Below are 23360 nucleotides of genomic sequence, written 5' to 3'. Positions count from 1 at the left end.
GAAAAGCTAGGTACACACTCCAGCAAGCCTTGGTGTAGAAAAAGTGTTCCCAGTTAGCTTACTATAAGATTGGAAAGAAATTTAAGAAGATCCAAGCATGTTTTCCTTTACATTATCGTTAAAAGATACAAGGAATAAAGCTTTCACCTTGATGCCTAGGTCAGAAACACAGAAAGACAGTCCAAAGCATGAAGAGGTTTGCAATTTTTTTTTCCAAGTGCTTTGCCCTTTGTGCATGTGTTGAGCTTGCTATCAGATGACACACAATCATTCATGAGGTCAAGATAGATTTTGCTGTATCACTTTTATAGGCCTAAGAATGAATGGCAGAAGTAGGAATGGAACTTGCATGCTGGCTGTTCAGCAGCTTGCCAATTTCTGCAACAGGGAGGTCTTACAACCAAATGCCCAGTAACACTGGGCTTCTCGGGTCCTTTCTGACAGAAGTTTTTACCTGCTGCCTCAAAGTATCAGTCGAAAATATTTTATTGAGATTATCAATTAGATTCTCCAATCCTTAGACACACACTACAAAACCAGGATGCTGAAGAGTTTAGTACCTCCCACTGAAGTCTGTACAAGTGGTTTATCCTTAGTACAGGAAAGATTAAAACAGAATATCTATGCTTATGGAACAGGACAAGTCAAAATATTTTATCTGGGGTTTCCACTGTAGAAAATATAAAGGTAAAAAGGAGCCTCAAGAAGTGGTTAGATTTATATCCTTTCCTTCCCTCTCTGCAATGCAGGATCAGCCAACTCTGGGCAGCTAGAACTTAACTCTGTAAATGAATCTTTTGCCTAATCCTTTCACATTTATTTTCACATTCTCCCCCTGTCTCATCTCCAGCAGACTCTTAGGACTCCTGTGGAAGCAAAACAAAAAAGGCAATTGAAATAGAGCACTCTAGAGACTACACAAGGAGTACCCTGAATGCTGCTGTGATCATTTGATGTTCTACCCAGAGGCTTTGTGCAAGGCATCTTCCAAAGCTGGCTGAACAGGGCTGACCTACAGAACTTGCAGCTGTCCAAGATAACACAGTATCCAAAACACATCCCTGTGAGCCACAGTGCCTTGCTCTTTTAACATGAGAGCCACACAAGGGCTAAAGACCCAAGTTCAAGTGCTTGTCTTCTGATCTCCCATATAGGCAAGCTGGGAATAACCTCAGTTGTTTCTATGAATTTACATTTTTTTGTGAAGATGTGCAAATTTAATCCTAATAGAAAAGCTGGCAGCACCCAGTTTTACAGCAAGAATGACAGAATTTCCCAGTTTCCATACAGTTTCTTGGAACTCCAAAGCCACACTGAAGAACAGTTTGTTTTCCACTGGAGCTGAGTCCACTGAACTTGAGATTACTTGGTCCTCTTTTTTTGCATGCCCTATCACTTTTTTATATTATTAAAAACATGCACTAGGGAACTGTCCACAGAAGAGCTCATGAAAATTACCACTATCAAGGTGGTAGAAAGCCGCAGACCCTTTATCAAGATTGGATTCTGTGTCTATGATGCTAAGTGTTAAAAAACAGCGAACCAAAAAAAGACCTCACCACATTCTAAAACATATTCCTGACACCTGCTATGTGACTCTGAACAAATCTTTCCACCTCAGCTTCTCACGTCACAGGCACCTCTTCTATAATCCAGTCACATACACTGTCAATGGTTATTTTCCAATAAGTTAATAGTTTTCTTTTTCTTTAAAAAGATACCTTTAGTACCTCTTACAATTTTTCAAGATACAGTGTGAACAGAAAGCAGCAGTTCATTTTGTATACTGCGAATTGATAACTAGATTTTCTATTTTGACTTGATTCTTTTAACTTAAAAAAGTCAACATAGGATTATTGCTAGAAGACAATATCAACTACTAGCTAGAGTCAGATTCACACAGAAGGAGTGTTCAGGACCTAAGTGCCTGTAACCTGCCATAGGAAGTCCCTCTAACTATCAGAACTGTAGAAGTAAAAAGTGATTATGGCCATTTTGCAGCATTGTTAAGTAATTTATCCATATACTACGCAGTGCCGCTTTAAATTGCAAGAATGATGGAATATCACGAACTACTGGAAACAAGACACCAGATAGAAGATACTACAATGACAGCAGTCACGTTTCTGCACATGACAGAAAACTCGATTCCTGAGAGCCTTTAAACAAGGTAGATGAGAAATTTAACAGGTCCTTCAGGAAAGGCAAATCCATAATTCTGATTTCTTAAAACTTGCTACAGTAGATTCAATACTCAAGTCCAAATCTCATCAGCAACATTAGCCCTTTCAGAGGAAGAAAGGAAAGGAGAGGCACTACTGTGGTATCATTTTGTTCTTTTTGATTGACTAACCATGCCCTTTCTTTAGATGAGGATTTGCAAAGGACAATGAATACCAGCGGAACCACAGAAATAAAGATGAGTGGAAAGCACTGTCTTTCAAGTCAGACAAAGAGAAGAGGGATCAGACTTCAGCTACCAGCTGTATGGCAGATTCTGAAACAGCTGGGTCAAGTAACTGGTTTTGCCAGTTCTGTGCTGAAGAGTTTAACACTGAAGTTTTGTAAAAACAGGTTTTTTCCTGAAGTGGTAAAACTGCTACTATTATATGTCTCTGTAGCCAAAGCCCAATACTTGCAACTTGTGTTTAAAACTGAAACATTTTTTTTTATTCTGTATGTTCAACCTTCACAAGATATACACCCATATTTGAAAGAACAAGTTTCTAGATCTTGAGTCATTTTCATACTTTTCCACAGGCAAACGTATATACCTGTGATATTCCCAGGTGCAAAGAGAGTCTGAGAGGAAAGCTGCACCAGAGACAGGAAAACAGAGAGTAAAGGTTGCCTGCATTCAGGCAAAGCAGCAGCAAGAACAGCAAGGGCTATGCAAAAAGTAGAAAAACACAACAGAAGAACTTGCCCTACTTGCCTACTCAGCTATGAGCTCCTTTAACAAATAAAGCTCCATGCCACACTTGACAGGAGACCCAAGGCCAGAGAATGGAGACAGACTGCCTGGGGGACAGACTAGACACAACAAAATCCTGAGTTATCAAACCCAAGCAGTTCTGAACCACTGAGTAAATGTTTGGTTTCAGAAGGAACCCTTCCACCTACCCAAATTTAACCCCACATGGCAGGAGGGCACAGCAAAGTCCATTTTGTAACTGAACACAATGAATTAATGTAAAGTTTCACAGCAATGGAAGCAGGTGAGGACAGGGACCACCTAGAGATAAACCAGATGTGTTTAGCACATCTGTGTCACTAGCACATCTCAATTTTATCTGTCAGTTTTTAATTCTGTCTGGAATTGAGATAAACAGGACTGGATAGAATGGTTTTCAGTGTAAGGTGCCAGACACAAGATTTCCTTTCCATACGCACTGGGGCCAGGTCCTCTGGAACAAAGTCAGAATTCCTGGCAGTGACCATCAGCTAAGGAAGGGAGAAAAACAGTGACTTATCTTTATATTTAACAAGAAAGCTATACGACTGCTGGTCAAACAACATTTCACTGAGAAACTCAAAAAAACCCCAAAGCGATGGTTTGCTGAAGATTAAGGAGGTATTGTGGACTTTACATTAGCTTTGAACTCAGATAAATACCTGTTACTAAGCTGTTTTCTAAGCATGCATGCTTGCAAGCACTCAGAACAGAGGTTGCAGAATCTAAGCTTCACAACCTCCTTTCAAACAGGATAAAAGAAATCTGTATGAACAGAAGATACCAAAACCCCTAAACCATACTTTATGGTGCTACTGTTTTCCCGGTCTCCAAACTATCTAGACTTTGCTCTAGAGGTACTTCTATAGGTGCTGATAGATTAAATAGCTCCATTTTCCAAGCAATCTAAAGCAGTAATTGGACTTTGCCTCCAGCCGCCCACTGCTAACTGTCAAAGTCATTCTGATTCGACATGTTAGACAGTATAAAACTGAGGAAGTACAACGTAAGCAGAAATAAGAGTTGTGTTCTTTATGAAGATGGAAGGACAAAGACATAAAAAGCAAAGAAAAACCTTAAATCAAATAAGCGACCTCTGAGGCATTGATTAATACCTAAACTTTCTTTCCTTCCTGGTCAGTGACGCTAAGGTAGGCTAGAAGAAAATAACTAATTCACAATGTCCGACTGATCTGCAGCTCAAATTCAGTAGTGCTGAGAATGAAGTTAAAATTCTCCCTTCTTACCCATACATCACACTGATGGACCTCCCTGGTGACTGCCTCTGGCGTGGATGCCACAATTCTTGCAAAGCAAGCTGCTAGAAGAGCTTTATAGGTCTTGAAACCATGTTGATGTCCCTGCTTACCATCTCCAGTGACTGAAGGATCACCTCCAAGTCAAAGGTCCACCCTAGCAAGCAGAAAATCAAGCAGAGGTGTCTGAATGCCTGCCTGGATTAACAAGGGATTAAACTCCAACACAAAACCAATGTGTACAGGATACGAAAGCAGGAACATATAAGTGGTGTCTGATCATGCACAGATGAGGTTAGGAAAGCTGAAGTCCACCTAGATTTGAATTTGATGAGAGATCTGAAGGGCCACAAAACAGATCTGTACAAATATATTGTCAGCAAAAGGAAGACTGGGCAAAATACCAACTTACTGCTGACCAGGGACACAGAAAAGGACAGGATAATTAGTACTTTCCTTGCCTCAGTCTTTACCAGTACAATTGGCCTTCAGGAATCCCAAGCCCATGAGATAGTAGGAAGTCTAGAATAAAGAATACTTGCCCTTAGTGGAGGAAGATCACACTGAGGAATATTTAAACTGCACAGATTAAAGTCCATGGTGCCTGAAAGGCTGCACCCAAAAGTGCTGAGGGAGCTGATGGATGTCATTGCAAGGCAACTCTTTCTTGTCTTTGAAAGGTCATGGGTAACAGGGGAGGTTTCTGAGCAGCGGGAAGAAGCAAGTATCGCCCATCTTCTAGAGTGGCAAGAAACTCTCTTGCTCTTTGGGCAACTACAGGCAGTCAATCTCAATTCAATCTCTGGGACAGTGACTGAGCAACTGATCATGAAAATCTCCTGCAGTCACGTGAATGACTACTAGAAGTAGTCAGCACGGGTTTATAAAGGGGAAATCACGTCTGACCAACCTAACAGTCTTCTACAATTACACGACTGCCTTGGTGGACAAGGGGAGAACAGTGGATGCTGTTTATGTCAACTTTAGTAAGACTTGACACTGTCTCCAATAATAGCCTCACAAACTGCACATTAAATACACCTATGTGCACTTAAGGACATACTAGATAAGTATTAAGTACAGTGGACTTATAGGTATTAAGGACAGTGACATAGACTAAAAACTGCATGAACTGCCAGGCCCAGTGGGTTGCAATCAGTGTCATGAAGTACAGCTAGAGGCTTGTCACTGGTGTCCAACGATACTGGATTCAATGTTGGTTACCATCTTCACTGCTGACCTGGGTGATGGGTCAGAGTGCACCCATAGAAACTTCACAGATGATACAAAACTTGGATGAGTGGCTGATAGGCCAGAGAGTTGTGCTGCCACCCAGAGGGACCTCAACAGACTGAGAAACTGGGCAAACAGGAAAAGTAGAGTTCTCCCCCTGGGGAGGAATAATCCCATGTACCAACACATGCTGGGAGCCAACTGGCTGAAAAGCATCTTGTCAAAGAACCTTGGAGTCCTGGTAGAAACCAAGATGATTGTAAGCCAGCAGAATGCACCCTTGCAAGAAAGATGGCCAAGGGCCACCTGGACTGCATTAATAGAAGCATTACGAGCAGGTCAAGGGAGGTGATCCTTCCCAGCATTGGTGAGACACTTCTAGGGGGCTGTCTCCAGGTCTGGGCTCCTCACTACAGGACAGATATTTACAACTAGAGCGAATCCAGTAAAAGGCCACAAAAGTGGGCCTGGAGAGGGACCCACAAAAGGGACTGGAGCATCTCTGCAGGGAGTGCTCTGTCTGGAGAAAAGGCAGCTCAGCAGGATCTCAGCCATAAAAATCTGATGAAGGGAGTAAAGAAGATGGAGCCAGACTCTGTAGTATCAAGTGACTGACTGGACAGGAGGCAATGAACACAAATTGAAACACAGAAAAGTTCCTTTGGAAATTCCATATAGATTTCATTCCATAAGAAAACACCTTCTCATGGCAAAAGGTGGTTAAGCATTGGAAGAAGTTACTCAGACTGTAGAGTCTAACCCCTTGAGATGTTCAAAATCCAACCAGACCAAGGCCTGAGAGACCTGCTTATAGTAAACCTGGTCTGAGCAGGGGATTGGACTAGAGGCCTCCAGAGGTCACACCAACCTCAGCCATTCTGTGCTTCTGCCGCAACACTTAACAAATCTTAAGGGATTTCTTTGAATCATAGAATCATAGAATCTTCATGGTTGGAAAGGACCCTTAAGATCATCGAGTCCAACCAAACAACCTACAATCGCTGCCACTAGAGCATGCCCTGAAGTGCCACATCTAGACGTTTCTTAAACACCTCTAGGGATGGTGAATCAACCACCTCCCTGGGCAGGCTGTTCCAGTGCCTGACCACTCTTTCAGTAAAGTAATTCTTCCTAATATCTAATCTCAACCTCCCCTGCCGCAACTTCAGACCGTTTCCTCTGGTCCTGTCATTATTCACTTGGGAGAAGAGGCCAACACCCACCTCTCTCCAAACTCCTTTCAGGCAGTTGTAGAGGGCAATGAGGTCTCCCCTCAGCCTCCTCTTCTCCAAGCTAAACATGCCCAGCTCCCTCAGCCTCTCCTCATATGACCTGGTCTCCAGACCCCTCACCAGCCTGGTAGCTCTCCTCTGGACACACTCCAGCACTTCGATGTCCCTCTTGTACAGAGGGGCCCAGAACTGAACACAGCACTCGAGGTGAGGCCTCACCAGTGCCGAGTACAGAGGCACCATCACTTCCCTGCTCCTGCTGGCCACGCTATTCCTGATACAAGCCAGAATGCTGTTGGCCTTCTGGGCCACCTGGGCTCACAGCTGGCTCATGTGAAGCTGGCCGACCACCAGCACCCCCAGGTCCTTTTCTGCCAGGCAGCCTTCCAGCCACTCTTCCCCAAGCCTGTAGCGTTGCTTGGGGTTGTTGTGACCGAAATGCAGGACCCAGCACTTGGCCTTATTAAACCTCATGCAGTTGGCCTTGGCCCATCAATCCAGCCTGTCCAGGTCCCTCTGTAGAGCCTTCCTACCTTCAAGCAGGTCAACACTCCCACCTAGTTTGGTGTCATCTGCAAACTGACTGAGGGTGCACTCAACCCCCTCATCCAGACCACTGATAAAGATATTAAACAAAACCAACTTCTACCCAGACTCTGGAAGTAACTCTGATCAAGCGAAGCTAATTAAGTGAAGACAGAGGATTCACACTTTGTATAAAATCAGTGGTACAGTTATTGCCCCCTTACTCCTTCCAAGAGAAATCTGAAAGAGACACACTGTCTTCCAAAGGGGAATTCACACTGCTGGACACATGCTGTCACATATCAAGGATATTAACTCACTCTGAGCCCCTCAGAAGAGGGGAAACCCACAGTAAATGTTTGCTAACTTACTACAAGTTTGCCTTATGCTACAGAACTGGTATCTGTCAAGAAATAAAACCGTATCTGCAAAACTCCTCTCACTTTTCTTCTGTCAAATGAGTATGAGTTTTTTCACAGTGACAGTTGATCCAATAATGTTTATTGCCCATGCCCTAGCTGGTAAATGCTATTTGGCATAGAGTTTGACATAGCAGTCAAGGCCTATACTGAATGGAATTCAAAGAAAGCAAGTAAATTAAAGTAGTAAGCTCTAACCAGTAAATATTACCATTTTAAGTTCAGTTTCAGTATCATTCCATTTAAATTCTTGAAGTGTGTTTACAAGGTATTTTTAACATCTAAGAACACATGCTGATCACAGATTACCCTACATGAAAAACATTCCAGTGACTATTCCTGTATCCTGACTGATGCATACTAGAATCTGGGCAGATTAGTCACAGGAATAACATACATCAAATTGAAATCAGTACTTCATTACCAATATCCAAACACTATCTCTAGTCATCTTGCTAAGCAGCAGAAGTTCTGGCCACGCAAGAAATCTGAAAGAAACCTAGAACTTCAGAAACCCAACGTAATTGAAGTTTGACTTTCTTTGGCAAAACATTAGTAGTGATCTGTGATTACTGCAAATCAACATCACTAGAGACAGACACCACAAAACGTTACAGGGATAAGGGAACTAATTCCCATTCAAAAGAAGCTTGGCTGAAGTATGGGATATACAGTTTCTATTCATTATTGAAGTCCAGCTATTTCACTTTAAAGCAGATACTCTCCAGATTAATCTCCCTACCTGCTTCCTGTCAGTTTGCTCGTTCAGTAATTACTTGCTGATAGTTCTAGATTCAATCTCTTCAAACAATATACATATGCATCAAATTAATAGCTGTGCTAAAATATTACTTCCACAGCCACTTCAAAAGGTGAATATTTAACAGATAAACATTGAGGTTATGCAATATCAAAACCATCGAACACAATGCAAGTCATAAGCAGCCAGAAAGCCTACAGTTTTAAATATTTAATGATGACACACACTGTACAACACTGAACATAGCTACTCTGGAGAGACCAATTTAAAAATGGTTTTACAAACTGCAGTGGAAGATTCCAGTAAGACAGATACTTGTTTCTAGAAATGCAAACATCACCATACCAAATCCAAGTGTTCTCACTGCTTTAATATTTTAAATTTCTGAACATCAAGACGAACTGATTTACAATCCTGAAGTCAAAACTGTGGAAGTTAACAGGTTAAAGAAGTTGACAAAAAAAAAGAGTGACCCAGTCCCTAAAACATTAATGTTTCAGTTTCTTACTACCTGCTACTACCTTTAGACACCTCAGCATCATACTTCCATCTTTGTTATCTTACAGTTTATTAGCAGTATAGAGGGCAGAGCATTTGTATTACCTGCAAGAACTTCAGGAAGAAGTTATATTAAATTCTAAACACCTCTACTTAAGGTATTCTTGCAAGACTTTAAATCTGAAATCTTTAAATCAGGATTTTAGTAAATTTTTGCATAAAATAACTTCCAGTGTAAACTTTCAGCTTAGAACACTGTTTGCCTTATGGATAGCATCCAGTTCTTTTAAAATGCGTGTTTCATTGGGGAAGAAAAAAATCCAACAAAAAAGTAAATTACCACCCAGTCTGTGCAGATGAAAATGGGTTAAACCTTCCTGCAAGCCAGACAGATTTATGTTGGGAAGAGGAATACATTAAAAATGGGTAAGCCACCTTGGCAAGTATAATAAGAACAAGGACGTATTTCTTTGTTTTTGTTACAGAAGTGTTCTGATACCATTGTGCCAGGCAAGCATTCTTAACTTGCACTTAAATTAGTATATGAGACACCATGACTCAAGAACTCTTCTTAATTTGATTTCTAGTAACAAGATGCTGCAGCACACAGCAGAGACCGGGTCTCAGCTGTCACTAGCCAGTGATAGGATGTTGTCTGAAACAGGAGAGTACGTTGCTGTATATTCATCAAGTTTTCATTCTCTCTCCCCTCAAATGAAAGACAGTTCCCTTCCTAACAAAGCTTGATGGTCACTTTTCACAGTATACACAAGACTGCCTTGTTAAACATGTCCATGCTGTGCTGACTAAGTTTGTGGTGGAAGCTTGCAGCCGCGTTTTTTTCTGTGGGCAAAGCAAATTGGAAACACAACAGGCTTACAAGCAATTTAGACTCAACTCTGTGGAACTACAAAAACATATAACTCAACACAGCTTCACTTATAGCATGTAGTTTAAGCTAATAAATACACCCATATGCCATACGGGCTTCACTTTTACAGCCTGTCCTGCAACAGGTAATGTATTCAATAGATGGACAAGAAGTAACAGCCTTTCAGCACTACCATCAGAAGAGGTTTTGCTATTTCAGTCCACATCCCAAGAAGAGTGCCAGCTCTGGCAGCTCCAACCAGTGCCAGAGCTGCAGCCCTGAGGTCAGCTATGGGATCCATGGCTGTTCTGTACCTGAACAGCTGAGGGCATGAATGGACCCACCTGACATTTTGTTCCTCCACAAAACAGACGCAAGTAGAACCAGATCTGGCCATGAAGTACTAACTGGTGGGAGATCATGATGAGCTACGCCTCAGAGACAAATGGCTCATCAATACATTGCCCTGACATCAAAGCTTTCTCCTCAAGGATTGCACGGAACAAGGTATATTTGTAAGGGACCTGTGAAGTCAGTTATTGTCTCAGGATATTGCAGCACAGAGTAATTATGTCAGTTGCTACATGCACTCTTGAAACACATCTACAACCCTGGCACACAAGTAGCACTACACTGACCAGGGCAGCCACGTCCAAATCAAAAGCTGAAACACTGTTGAAGCTCCAGTTCCTCTACAATCTTCTTATATAAGCAGGCCTAAAATACGATGTTCAAAGTGATTACTGACGGGCACAGCAGTTCACATGAGCATTACTAGCCAACACAGGAGCACCTGTATTTTATGAAGCTCTTCCTTTGAACTAGGATAATTTTATCTAGATAATACAAATCTGCCAAAGAGCTGTAGGCTGAAAATACCACATCACATCTACTAAGACTCACAAATACAAGCCCAACATACTTTCTGAGTTGGGGAAAAACATAAAGCAGGAGATGTGTTTTTCACAACTAAGGAATGACCTCTCTTGCAGCTAATTTGAAACAAAGTGAAGCCTCCTTAGAGAAGTAGTCTCTTGCAGCTTTTGGTAAGTAACTGCTCACCCTTTACATATTTATGACCTTCACTCTTAAGCATGTTAGTGTACAGTATGGACACTGGATATACGGACTCCAGCATCTGAGGCTTCCACTAATTTTCAGATTAGTTACTGGACAGATACGACCACCGCTGATACGACGAGTACCAGAGCTCAAAGATTTTTTTACTGTCATTCCTCTTCTACCACCTTTCTGTATTTGACTCTTGTCAGTCAGGAAACAACAACCGCAGCCACTCGCACTCTTCGCCTGCAGCACAGCCCACGCTTGCCCCGCTTTCCAGCGAACAGCGGGTCAAACGCCCTAGCTCCGCCAGAAAGCTAGGAAACTGAGCTAGCTGCTGACATTACTCGGATCAGCATTAAATCTAAGGAAAAATCTGGCTTCAACTCTGGCTAAGTCCTAGCTCAGCATTTTAATCCAGTCCTCTCTCACATTTGAGATTTCCTCAGAATGGGACATTATTTAGTCATTTTTAAAGCATAGGAAGCAGCAAGTTCAGCACAGTAAAGCAAGTTTTAAGAACTGAGGCCATCAGCAAGTCTCATCTGGATGAGAAGACTGATGAAGGCCTACAATAGCAGTGAGACATTAGAGACAACCAGACCGAGAAGCTGAGAAAGCTCATAATTAATCATTCTTGAGAAGAAGTGTTTTGTAAGAAAGCATGGGAATCTCCAGTCTGGGAAGCATTTTTTCCCAGTACTATTCCTCAGGTTATCTTAAACAAAATACTGAAATACCTCCTTGTGAACACAAGATGTTTTCCCATATGCTGAAGACCCACTGTGTAAAGCACCTGAGCACTCACATTGAGGTAGTTCAGATAAATCCTTGGCCTTCCATCAGTAATTCGTCACCTCATCTTCCTTGTCATTATCAAGCTAGCTTTAGGCCATGGGTTTTCTAATAAAACATGGCCAGTTCTTATCACTAGGCAGGAGCAATACTGATCAATAATGGTATCAAATTGAACATGCATAGCAGTAACAGGCCTGATCAGAGCTATAGTTTCAAGGAGAATTTAATGGGCCTTCCCCAGCTTCACCCTATGCTGAGAGTACCCAGCCAGATGGATGCCCTTTGCTTTGGATTCAGGAAGCCTTGGTTCTAACTCAGTCTCACACCCTTGGATAACACCGCGTTATCTGAGAGAACCATCTTTCATTTGGAAGAGCAGCAGTCATGATGTTGGAAAATAGCATCCTTATGGGATTTCACGTCACTCTGTGCAGCAGTTTCCAGCAACTAAACCTGCTCCAGAAGGATTTATACCCTGGTTTCTCTTACAAGCCAGAGAAAACTAGCAACTAGAGTTCACTGCATGTCTGACAAGGCTGTCTGCAAGCGACAGGTTTCTTTGCGTGGTTTCAATTATATCAGCAGGCCGGTTCTGACTTTCAGTAGGTACCAGAAAACAATCCCTTGGTTCTGCAATTCTTAGGAGGAACATGGCTGCTAAGAAGTTTCTTCCAATTTGTAAGAGAATTTTCTGCAAGCAACTATTTCAAAGATATCTGAATTTATTTCATGTACGAGTGATAAATTTGTGACTCAGCAAGCAAGGACAGATCAAACTGATCTTGCTCTTAATAAATGCACTGTCCTGGTATCTTGCATGTTTGTATGGTTCTACCAGCTCTCTGCAAACATTCCTCAAACATCAGTGACATCAGTTAAGAATATGCCTTAAGAGTCTTAAACACAAGAACTCTAAAGTCCCTACAATTTTTCAAGGTTAGACTTTGAAAAAAACTCAAAGCCTTAACCAAAGTTAGCAAACGGATGCTTACAGAGCATGTCATAGTACCAGATGAGAACTTTCCAATGTCACAGAAAAAAGAAGTCTTCCTAAATTTCCTTTTGGCCTCGCATAGGCTCAGAGCCAACTGTAAAATGGTAGCACAATGTATTCTGAATACGGTCAACTTATGCAAAAAGCTGTATCCGTGTTCTCAGAGCGGCAGTGTGAGAGACAGAAAGAACAGCCAAGCCAAAGGACACCCCTGAGCAATGGTTGCTGTGTTCTGCAAGGATGGCTCAATGAATTTTAGATTAAGTATCCACAGAGATTGACCTTGCAAAGGGTGAACTGGCTTTCCTTCTCTGTTTCCTGGTATAAGACCTGATGAAGACAAAAGGGGCTGTTGGCTGCAAAGGTTAAGATCAGAAAGGACAGGTACGATGACCAGGTTGGATAGGCTCTAAACCACATTGTTTCTAGTAGAATGTGACCTAAACTGCATTGTTCCTATTAGAATTTAAATTAATTCTGTAATCTTCAGGTAATTCTAAGTACATATATTGTACTATAAGAAAAGAGTGGATGAGTAGAATAATTGAAATACAGAAGTCACCACATTTGTTGGTTAGCTCTTCTCCAACTTTAATTTGACATTGCACTCCATCTCCAGTTGGCAGCTTCAGTTCCTAGTTCTTGATTATGTTTTTTCTGTTTTGTTTCTGGTTTGTGTGTGTGGGTTTTTTTTCCCCCTCTTCTGTTTCTCTTTACTAGATATAGGTCTACACATTTCCATTATACTAGCAATCTCTTATGACAGCCTTCTTCCAGGAAGAATTTAGATTTAAGACCAGTCTTTACATGACTGAGAGGAAGAGAACAAGGAGTCTTCCTTAGAGTATTACCGATTAAGGACAGCACACTACTCAGAGGAAGATCAGCAGTAAAACTGCTGCTGTACGTGCCACAAAAGAACACCAGAAATAGGCTTTCACAAGATTTGGTCTAAAGCCAATACATGAGACACAAAAATACCATTTGGTGAACAGAAGAAAATATAATAGTACATATGTGTTAACGACAGAAACCAACTGGAAATCCTGCTATGGACGAAAACAGAATCACAGGTTTTCCCAGAAGTAGTTGCAATAGTACAACAGTTTACCTATATTATCAGAAGTTTATCATACCACTTTAAGAGAACGACAATAATTAAGTTCACTGGCCTCTCTCTACACTAAAACAGGAGATGGGAATTATGCACTACAATCACAGAACAATGATTCTGCTGTTTTGCCTTTAAAAGGACTAATATAGAAGAACATTAAAAAAATTGCAGTTGTAATTACCAGTCTCCAAACATTTTCAGTTTCTTATGTCTCTCTTATAGCCTGGAAGTCCTTCCTCCGTACTTTGCATTCCTCATTCTGATCTGATGAACACTCCCTCCCCACTCATGTCCAACCAGTGAGTATGAGCACCACAAGTTTTGGACACTTCCAATTAAAAACCACATACCATTTCATACTTTGGAGAACAAGAGTACACAGGATAATATCCATCCCTCCACAGGAATAATACAAAAAGAACAAAAGCTCAAAACAGCAGACCCCAATTCTTCTTCTGGTTTTAAGACTTGAGATGAATCTGTTCACTAGTTTTCCCTTCTTCTGAAGAAAAAAAGTACACTTCAGCTTCCCCATGTTTGTGTCTAGGGAGCTGCTGCTGCTGACAGAGACAATGGCAATCATATCTCCCTTGGGTCTCTCTTGCATTACTGCACAGACACACCTTATAGAAATGCACAAAACACTTATCCATTGCCACTTATAGTTATCGCTTTACTGGAATATCTTACAACCTTTCAGGGAAAACTACTACAGCGATGAAAGACACCCAGAGTCAATATTTAAGATGTCAAAAACTTGAAAGCCACTAGTTTAATAGAGGTCAATTTGTCTCAAGACTTCCATAATTTCAAAAATACATGCAGACATATTTTACAATAGTAAAAGCATTCTTATGGAGAAGACAACTATTTGGATTTTAAAAAGAAACAGACAGATCTCCATGACTGGCATTTGCAGCATTTTGGACCCATGTAGAAAGCCGTATCCTACTTAAAGAACTTTGTATAGCATGAGAGGGCAGAGGACAAGAAGATGCACCATTGATCTCAGTAGCAACAAGCAATTTTTTGTTGTTTTTGTTGGCTTATTTCGCTTGCTTAGAGCTTGGCTTTTGAACAATGCTTGCAGTCTTCCTTCAGCTCTATACAGTCCTGTTGGCCTTTCTAACATCTGCATTTCTGTGTCAGAAACCCCTTATGCAGGTTCAGAAAGGATCTTACTGCACCACTGAAGTTTTTTGCTCCAAACCTGCTCAGCAGCCTCAGGGTGAGCTGCCTTGGTCTAAGAATCCTCTGCCCCAGGGAAAGCCGGGAAAGACTCCTGCAGGAAACTCTAGTCATCTGCAACACAGCACTTGGGGTCCAAAGAGAAAACAACCTATGTGGTGGTGGAAGGTGAGATTAGCCCATTTTGTAGTTCAGTCTGACACGCGGTGTTATTTTCCTCAGAGTGGTTAGGCATTAATGAACAACGATGTGGCCATAATGTGGCTTACAGAAAGTGACAGCAATATGCATTTAGAAGTGAATCCTCCTCTCCATATTATTCAGCAACATGAAAAACAAGCATCCAGCTCAACCTAGTTAAGTAACATTCAAAGTCTGAGGGGATTTGAATTTCAGTGAAGAACAAATTTTACCTGGGGGTGAAAAGGCATGTGTGGGGTGGGGAGGGGGTTTAAAATGGAAATGCTGTCAAAGCTTTAACTGTAACATAGCTAAAAGACTGTATAATTACCGTTTATATAACTCCTGCAGAAATTTAAGGGAAAAAACCCACCTTTACCTTTGTTCCAAGACAAATTGTTCTTCTGCTTCCGATCTGCTAGAGCGCTTCAATTTTACCTTGAGAATACAGTTCTGAGGTATTTAATTACACTGTCAAGACCACTAAATGGTCTGGCACCATGCCCCCTCTCTCAATCTCTGCTGATTGATAGCACCAGTAAAGCTCACTAGCTTTAATTAAACCTCCAAATAGGATCCTCTTTTGCTACTCACTAGATCAATGTTCCTTAGTGCTGGAAGAAAAAAAATACGGAAGGCAAGGAGGGTTTCTCTCACCTTCACAGCTCGCTTGCCTCTGGTATTTTAATAGGCTTTTTTACAAAACTCATATTTCATTGCTCCCCAGGGATGTTATTTAATGAAAAAATTACTATAAAAACTGACACTATCAAAGTTTTCCCCTACAAGTGAAGGTATGGTGAAGACAGGAACAATCTCAATCTTTCACCTGCTGCACTAACTCAGAAATCAAACAAGCATGGCTTTTTTCAGCATTTTGTTATTTTCCATTAAGTCTACACAGTGTTTGCAAGAGTACTATCATCGGCAGAACTTCATAAGGGTGGAGATCTTGAGCAGTTAGGTTAAAGGATAATTCCATTAAAATGAACCTTACTGTAAATCTAAGTAATGGCTCAAGGCACCAGGTGAAACTGTATTGCGTAAGGACACCGTGCCTCAGAGGCCACTAATGAAGTTGTGGCACATCCCTCATTTCCAGTCTTCCCTTGCCATACTGCCCTTGAGGCATTTGTAAAGCTGATAGTTCAGTATTCACTCTTCAACTGAAGTCATAACTAGCTCTTTTCATTACACCAGCTTTCTACAGTAGGGCAGTTAACTAGGTGATGATGGCAAAGTAGGCCATCTGTGCTTGTAGACAAAGAATTTGTCAAACTGCATTCCAACAGGAAGTTGGCAGAATGTTACATGTTAAGCCTGATTTTTTTTTTAAATATGCAAAGCTATAAAGGAGTGGGAAGAAAACCTACAGATTTAATACTTTAGATAAATTATTTCTTCTTAAATCTTTATTCCCCTGACAGGTGATAATTACCCATGTAAACACCCTAATAGTCCAAAGAATTTATAAAAGGAGGAAACCTTACTAAATATGATTTTTAGGAGGCACTAGCTAGGTAAAATACAACTAGATAATCAATGCTATCTTACAAAGAAGGACAACTCCTAGGCTGCTAGCCTGGACAAACTACTTTCTTTCCCCTTTCCAATACATACTTGCATACACATCTACACATGTATCACCAGCATTAAATAAAATAATAAAACCCATCACCAGTAATAAAACCCATCTGCCAGCTCCCGCACACAGAGGCTCTGCCACTTCAGGCCTCTCACACCGGAGAGCTGGGAACAGGACAGCAGGAACCTCCTCAGCCCCAATTCATCTGGCAAGGGAGGAAGCAGCACTCCATTACTGCCATCTGCAGCGTCCCCTTGGCAGCTACAATCCACAAAAGACCATGCCCATCATTCAAGCCGTCTAGCATCCATGGAGAAAAGCCATTCCTGTGTGCTCCTGCTACCCCTAATAATCTAGGTAAAAACCTGTCTCCTATTCATGATCTTAGAAAGCTCTCCACCACCCACTCCTCTTTAGACAGAGAATCTTACTAAACTTTCGTGTTACTGTTGAAGTCTTTTACACCACACTGAAAGATATTCCTGTTCGGATAATCTGACAATAAATTCACCTGTATCTTTTTTTTTTTTGAAGGCATTTTCCCAGAAGCAATGGGAGGGGAAGCCACCGAGGATTTCCCTCCTCCCAAGCAGAAGCCAAGCCAGCAAACCATGCACTGAATTTTCCTATCACTATGTGCAAGGCAATGACCCTGACACGCTGAGTTGCTCCTCTGCATTTTCCACATTTGGTTCCAGGACAACCCAAATGAAGTCATGGACAAACAAGTGGGTAGGCAGAAAAATCACTCCAGACACAGAAATCCACATTTTCACTGGCTCTTCAATAGAGCAGATCCAAAGTCCTTCCCAGCAGCAGCTTCTTCCAGAAGAGAAGCCAGAAAATTCTAAGATACAACTGGTTTTCATGAAGTTGTGTAATTAAATTAAGCCCAAACTTCACAGGCTACCTGCAATACAAGTAAGCGTGTTCACATTGAAAATAAATCAAATTATACCACTGAGGGCACCATCTAATATGTTTAAGTATATTGCCTAGCAGAGTGGGGTTCAGGTATCCAACACATCTAGACGTGCCTTCAACATCAATTGAACTGTGCCGCCCTACAGTTTTAATATTCAGGTCAAATCAGAAGGCACAAACTGGCATCATGTTAAACAAGACTAAGACTGCTATGACTTGCTTTGGAGGTGTGGATCTGAAATTCAGTTAAGATAGTTTGCAAACAGTTCAATAGTGTTTCATAAAGCATTCCACAGGTTGTTCTTCCTGTTAAAAAGGTATCAGGTAATAGGTTTTACTATCTCTACCCATACAGAAAAACCTAAGCCAACATTTTGCAAATTCACCTTTTCAATATATTTTATTTGAAGAAAACAGTAGGTGGCATACCCTATTAGGGATTAGAGAAATATATCCAATGACTAATGGGCTAGTACAGAAGCAGTGGATCAGAGGCAAGTGAGGATCAGAGGCCCCAGTCTGTAACACCTCACATCAGAATCAGGACAGTTCCTTCTGAATGGGAGTGTTCTTAGCTCAGCCACAATGTGAGGGTCCGTCACCAAACCAATGAGGTTACTTCCAGTTTTATAGGCCAATTGGAAACACTTTCAGCCATCAGTCTAGTGAACGTTTCTACAGAAGTCCCAAAAATGTATAGATAGAACAAACATTTAATTTTTTTTCTTTGAAGTCAAAAATATCCAATAAAACTAGGCTATCCCATATTTTTCATGTGAAGGTATATGCACAAATCTCAATGACATCCATTTTCTAAAACTGAAAGTAAATCCAACTTATTACCCTGGGCAGATGCATTTTTCATTTGTCCAATCCAAGACATTAAGATCCAAGATACAGTGTACCTGCAATACCACTGGAACGCAAACCCAGTTCCACCCAAAAGACTCTTTCAAGAAACTAGAGCACAAAATTACTTTCCTCAGTTTTCCCCTAAAGCAGAAAATGGGAGAGACTGCCTGTGGGCAAGAAGTCTGCCAGAAGCACGCAAGAAGCTTTCTGCAGCAAAGCATCCATTGTTATTGTGGGCCACAATTCACTGTTTGTTAACAGCAGTATTTAAGTTTCAATAGTGTAATCCACTTTATTAAATCTTACGAATCCAGAACAGATAGGCCATTCTGAACACAACTACTGCCATCTTGTTTTTGTCTCAGTCATCTTGAAGTGGCTCTGCATTGCTTAAGGTCAAACCTTTTTACAGGTGAGCTTTATCTTACAGCTTAAATATGATCCTAGTTAGAGGGCAGTCACTACCCAAGTGATCAGCTAGCAAACGCTGCTGTTTAAAGAGAAAGAGCAGGCTGATTGGAACATGGATGGCCTTCAGGCAATGTTCAAATGTCTGCATTCCCCAATAAAATTTATTTCATCTGCTCTCTCTGAATATTTCAGAGCCCAAATAACTGCTCCAATGAGTATCCTCACACTTCCGATAATGGATTAACAGTAGATGAGAAAAAGTAACTCTAAGATTTCTACTTCTAGGCATTTAAGAAACTGAGTTTAGTAAACAATTACAAGACAAACAGAAAAAACAGGAATCCAAAACATTAGAGACCAGAGAGCCCTAGGACTCCCACAATTCATAGATAACCAAAATAATTATTTCAGCATTTCATTTTAAGAATTTGTAAAAGAAACCAGACACTAGCAACCTAAAAAAGGCAGTATTAATAAGTTACACCATCTTCTTTGACAAGGTAAGAAGGAAACACAGTGCAGTGTTTAGATTATACGTAATATTGCATTTCTGCAACTGAAACGTACAATTTCTCAGTTAAAACAATTCAAGCTCACATCTAAAATGTTATCAAGTACACAAAAAAATCTAGATTTTCTATACTTAATCATAATCTAAATCTAAACAGACTACAAAGCACTAACCATCTGCTACATAGTGAAGTCCTAGTCTATTCTATAGACATTAGTAGAATGTTTAAGTTACACATGTAAAGGGAAAACAAATCATGCATCTGATCAACAAGAAGTCAAAACACTTCATTTGCTTTAAAAATCATAGTTAGCAATACATACTTTTATGGTTTTAGTTTGAAGTCTCAATCCATTCAGAGTGTTGATAGCTTTTTCGGCATCCTTGGGCTCAACGTAGTTCACAAAACCATAACCCAAGCTCTGTCCTGATTAAAGAGAGGAAGAAGAGTGATCATTAGTACTGCAGTGCTACGCAATGGGTAACTAACCATGTTTAAAACTTATATGGACACACTGAGCAAAACTTGCTTACATTAAAGAACAGTATCTGCCCCAGATAAAGTTTCAAAGGCTCACAACACCTAATTTTTCCAGTAAGGTTAGCGGTTTTTAACTAGCTCCCTCCGTTCCCATGGACTGCCCTAAGTTCAATGCAGAAATAGCTACAGTCAGTTTAATGAAAGACTTAAAAATTGCTATGCAAAATAGGTTCAGTAGTTTGTTACGATCTGTTAGAGACTAGAGGAAGTGCAGCAGCTTCACAGTTGAGACTACATCAAAAATCCACTACTCACTTTTGAACTTCTTAATTGAACAGAGAAAATATAGTGGTAAAATTCTGGACCAGTACTTGTAAATAAGTGTGTTTCAAATTTATTTCAGTATCAGAATTTGAGCCAAATTTGAAGCCAAACATTTCTACAGGTGTTATTCACATACTAAATAGAGCCCCTCAGTAATAAGGAGTTCAAAAGCTCATTTTGTTTCTATATTCAGAACACCCAGTACAAGTAACCAGTCATGAGCTAAATATCATCCAAAAATGCAACATTTTCAGGTTCTTTTAGCATTGGTAATTCGGATGATAGATGGGCATAAAGCATTTTTAATTAGCTCTTAATCACTGAACCACAGCCCATTTCTAATAGTGTATTTTGTCTAAGCACTTCTTATTAAACACTGAGAGCTTGTCAAGAGATGACTACTGCTAACTTCAAAACCTGAAGTATACCATTCTTAACTAGCATACTCCTTTAAAAATATTTTAGTGCATAAGTATCCAAACAGGTAAAAAAAAAAGTAACATTAGCAAAAGGATACCACTTAGTAATACTACTATCCTTCATCAGCACAAACTTTTCAGAAAGTGTCTCCCGCACCTCTTGACCATTCTTTTTTTAGAATCAACAAGGTCCAAAAACCAGCCAACAAGCCACAGGGAAGCATCCAATATATCTAATTCACAAAACACTTGTTTGAAAGATTAGCTTGGAGATACAAACACATAAAAGGATAAACGATATTACATAAAGCACAAATGGCAAATTCATTTATTGCCAGCAAAGATATAAAAGAACGTATGCTGTCTGTATCAAGTTCTTGTATGGTATCTATACAGCATGTATTAAATAGTACATAAAGCAAACAACTGATGCAAAGTTTGTAACTGATTAAGTAAGACAAGAGAGGGTTTAGTAACAAGCCCGCCACTGCTGGCATTCATAATTTTGTAGAAAGTAGTCTACCATAGCACCAAGGTTTAGAGGACACCACCATACCCCCACCACCCAAAGCTACCCCCATTCTTCCCAATCTCCTCCTCAAAACAGCACACACACAAATAAATTGTCTACATGAAGCCGTGAACATGTTAATATATGCAAAGTTATTAGTAACACATCCAAATCCCAACAGGACAAAGTACTGAGCAACCTGCTCTAGACAACCCTGCTCTGAGCTGGAGGTTGGACTACATGATCTCTAGAAGCACCTCCAACCTCAGCAATGCTGTGTTTCTGCAACAAACAATATGGAAATATGCAGAAGCATTTCCATATTAATTTACAGCTTTACCTAGATACAGCAAAGTTCCTTATTCTAGAAGCACTTTTTTCCTTTTTAGTTTGATTACAGTAGAGCAATTTCTATACCTGTCACCTGCATCACTCCCACTGTCTGCAGAAGCTCTTCCCAGCACTGTTTTCTAAAAAGAGCAACTTAAAGAAACATCTCTTTTTGTGCAGTGCTTTTTATTCTTATCTCCTAATACAGAAATGCTGATTTTTAGTGTTATTATTAAGTATGTCCTAGGAAGGAACCTATTTAAACAACAACCTTAAAAGACATTAAAATCTCAAAGAGAAAGCTATTTCATTTAAGACATTCCCAATACACTACTCACTAATTCTAGAGTGAACAGAAAAAGATGTGCCGAAATTATTCCTACTACCCTTCTGTTCATGTCATCTATTTTTCCGCATTAAAAACATCTCGACCACTGCAGGCACAGTGCATATCCAGCTGTAACAAAGGATATCATCCATGATCAGTTCTTCTGGAGACATTCTATTAGTTAAGCTTGGATCAGTACTAGTAGACTAGCCTAGGAAGCTGCGCGAAGTCCAGTAATTTATTCAGGACAAACTTTAACTCATTCCTGTGGGTCTATTCTGCAATTTTGCAATTAATAAGAGCTTTCACTGTAAGGGTGGTGAAACCCTGAAGCAGGTCACCCAGAGGGCTGTGAAGTCTCCATTCCTGGAGATACTCAAAGTCTGACTGGATATGGTCCTGGGCAACCTGCTCAAGGAGAACCTGCTTGAGGAAGGGGAGTTGACTAGATTACCTCCAGAAGTACCTTCCGCCCTTAATGATTCTGTGAATGGTTTCTTTTATCGAGTTGTTTTGTTTAATTTGGGCTATCATCTAAGATTCAAAGATGTTCAGATTTGACAGTCCAAAGGCCTTATATATTTGAAAAGGTTAAGAATAGGTAAAACTTCATAGAGATTGAAATTTTGACTGAAGATTAGTGGTTCATTATGCATTATCGATAATTCAGAGTCAAAAAACCACTTCCTCCACAGAAGCACATAAGTTGAATCTTGGCTCTCAATAAGCAATACGAATAATTGGAAGTTGAACATGATTTCTGGAATCAGATGCTTGAGGGACCACTTTTAAGTCTTTCTGCTTGTGTTAAGGGAAGATGTTTAAGAGGTTTGCTAGTTCATATACAAATGTCTGAGTTTGTAAATCTAGACAAGGATTTCACAAAATGCAGTAGAAGCAGGTGTTTCAACGACCCACCAGATACCCCAATTATTGCGAAGTATGTCTGACAGCTGGTAGTATTTTTTCACTTGGTGCAAAAGTGCCAAATGGGTTACAAGAACTTAGAAGCTCAGTTCTTCCTAAGTGTTTCACTGATGTACAGGACTTCAGTCCAGACTTACGCTAGTACCACTGCGGCTGTATGAGCCAGAGAGAAGCCCCATCTCATTGTGGATTTCAGGTGGAGAAAAGGCAGCATACACACTGAACACGAATTTTAGTCAAATAAAATTAGAGATACCTGGCTAGTATAATTCAAATAAGTTCTCCCTCTGTGCAGCCTTTCCCTTCTTCTCAATGTCTAAACTTTTTGCTTTCAATACCAACCAAGTACAAGGTAGATACACTTAAGCCAAATCAGCTACCACTTAGAATATCTAACAGGAGGAACTTCATTATTTAATAACTGTAATGACTAATTTGTATTGCCTGAAGCCAAGGATTAAACTAAACACTGACAGAAAACAGCTCTGGACTCTTCCATCTGTGCCTCTTCTACACTAAACTCCACTTGCCAAGATAGAAGTCTCCTGCAGAACACACACTTGTTTCAAAATCTAGGAACACAGTTAAAGTAGATTATGTGTCTCAGTCCACAACGGGGTGATGGAATAAAGAAGGTAAATCTATAGCTGTCCATGAGTTAAATAATCCTCAGA

The 23360-nt window shown here is 40.4% G+C and overlaps 1 protein-coding gene across 21 annotated transcripts in view; it reads right to left on the bottom strand.

The window, feature by feature from the left end:
• ELAVL2 (ELAV like RNA binding protein 2) overlaps positions 1-23360 on the bottom strand; it is a 106251-nt gene that overhangs the window by 10201 nt on the left and 72690 nt on the right. For all 21 annotated transcript variants that reach the window (XM_074570257.1, XM_074570254.1, XM_074570260.1 and 18 more), the window contains one exon: positions 19690-19793. In XM_074570257.1, coding sequence (XP_074426358.1) covers positions 19690-19793 — 104 coding nt within the window. The remainder of the gene's footprint in view (positions 1-19689; positions 19794-23360) is intronic.

The sequence above is a fragment of the Larus michahellis genome, chromosome Z, assembly GCF_964199755.1.
Source record: "Larus michahellis chromosome Z, bLarMic1.1, whole genome shotgun sequence".
NCBI classification, from domain to species: domain Eukaryota; kingdom Metazoa; phylum Chordata; class Aves; order Charadriiformes; family Laridae; genus Larus; species Larus michahellis.
This window is presented reverse-complemented; position numbering and strand designations above follow the sequence as displayed.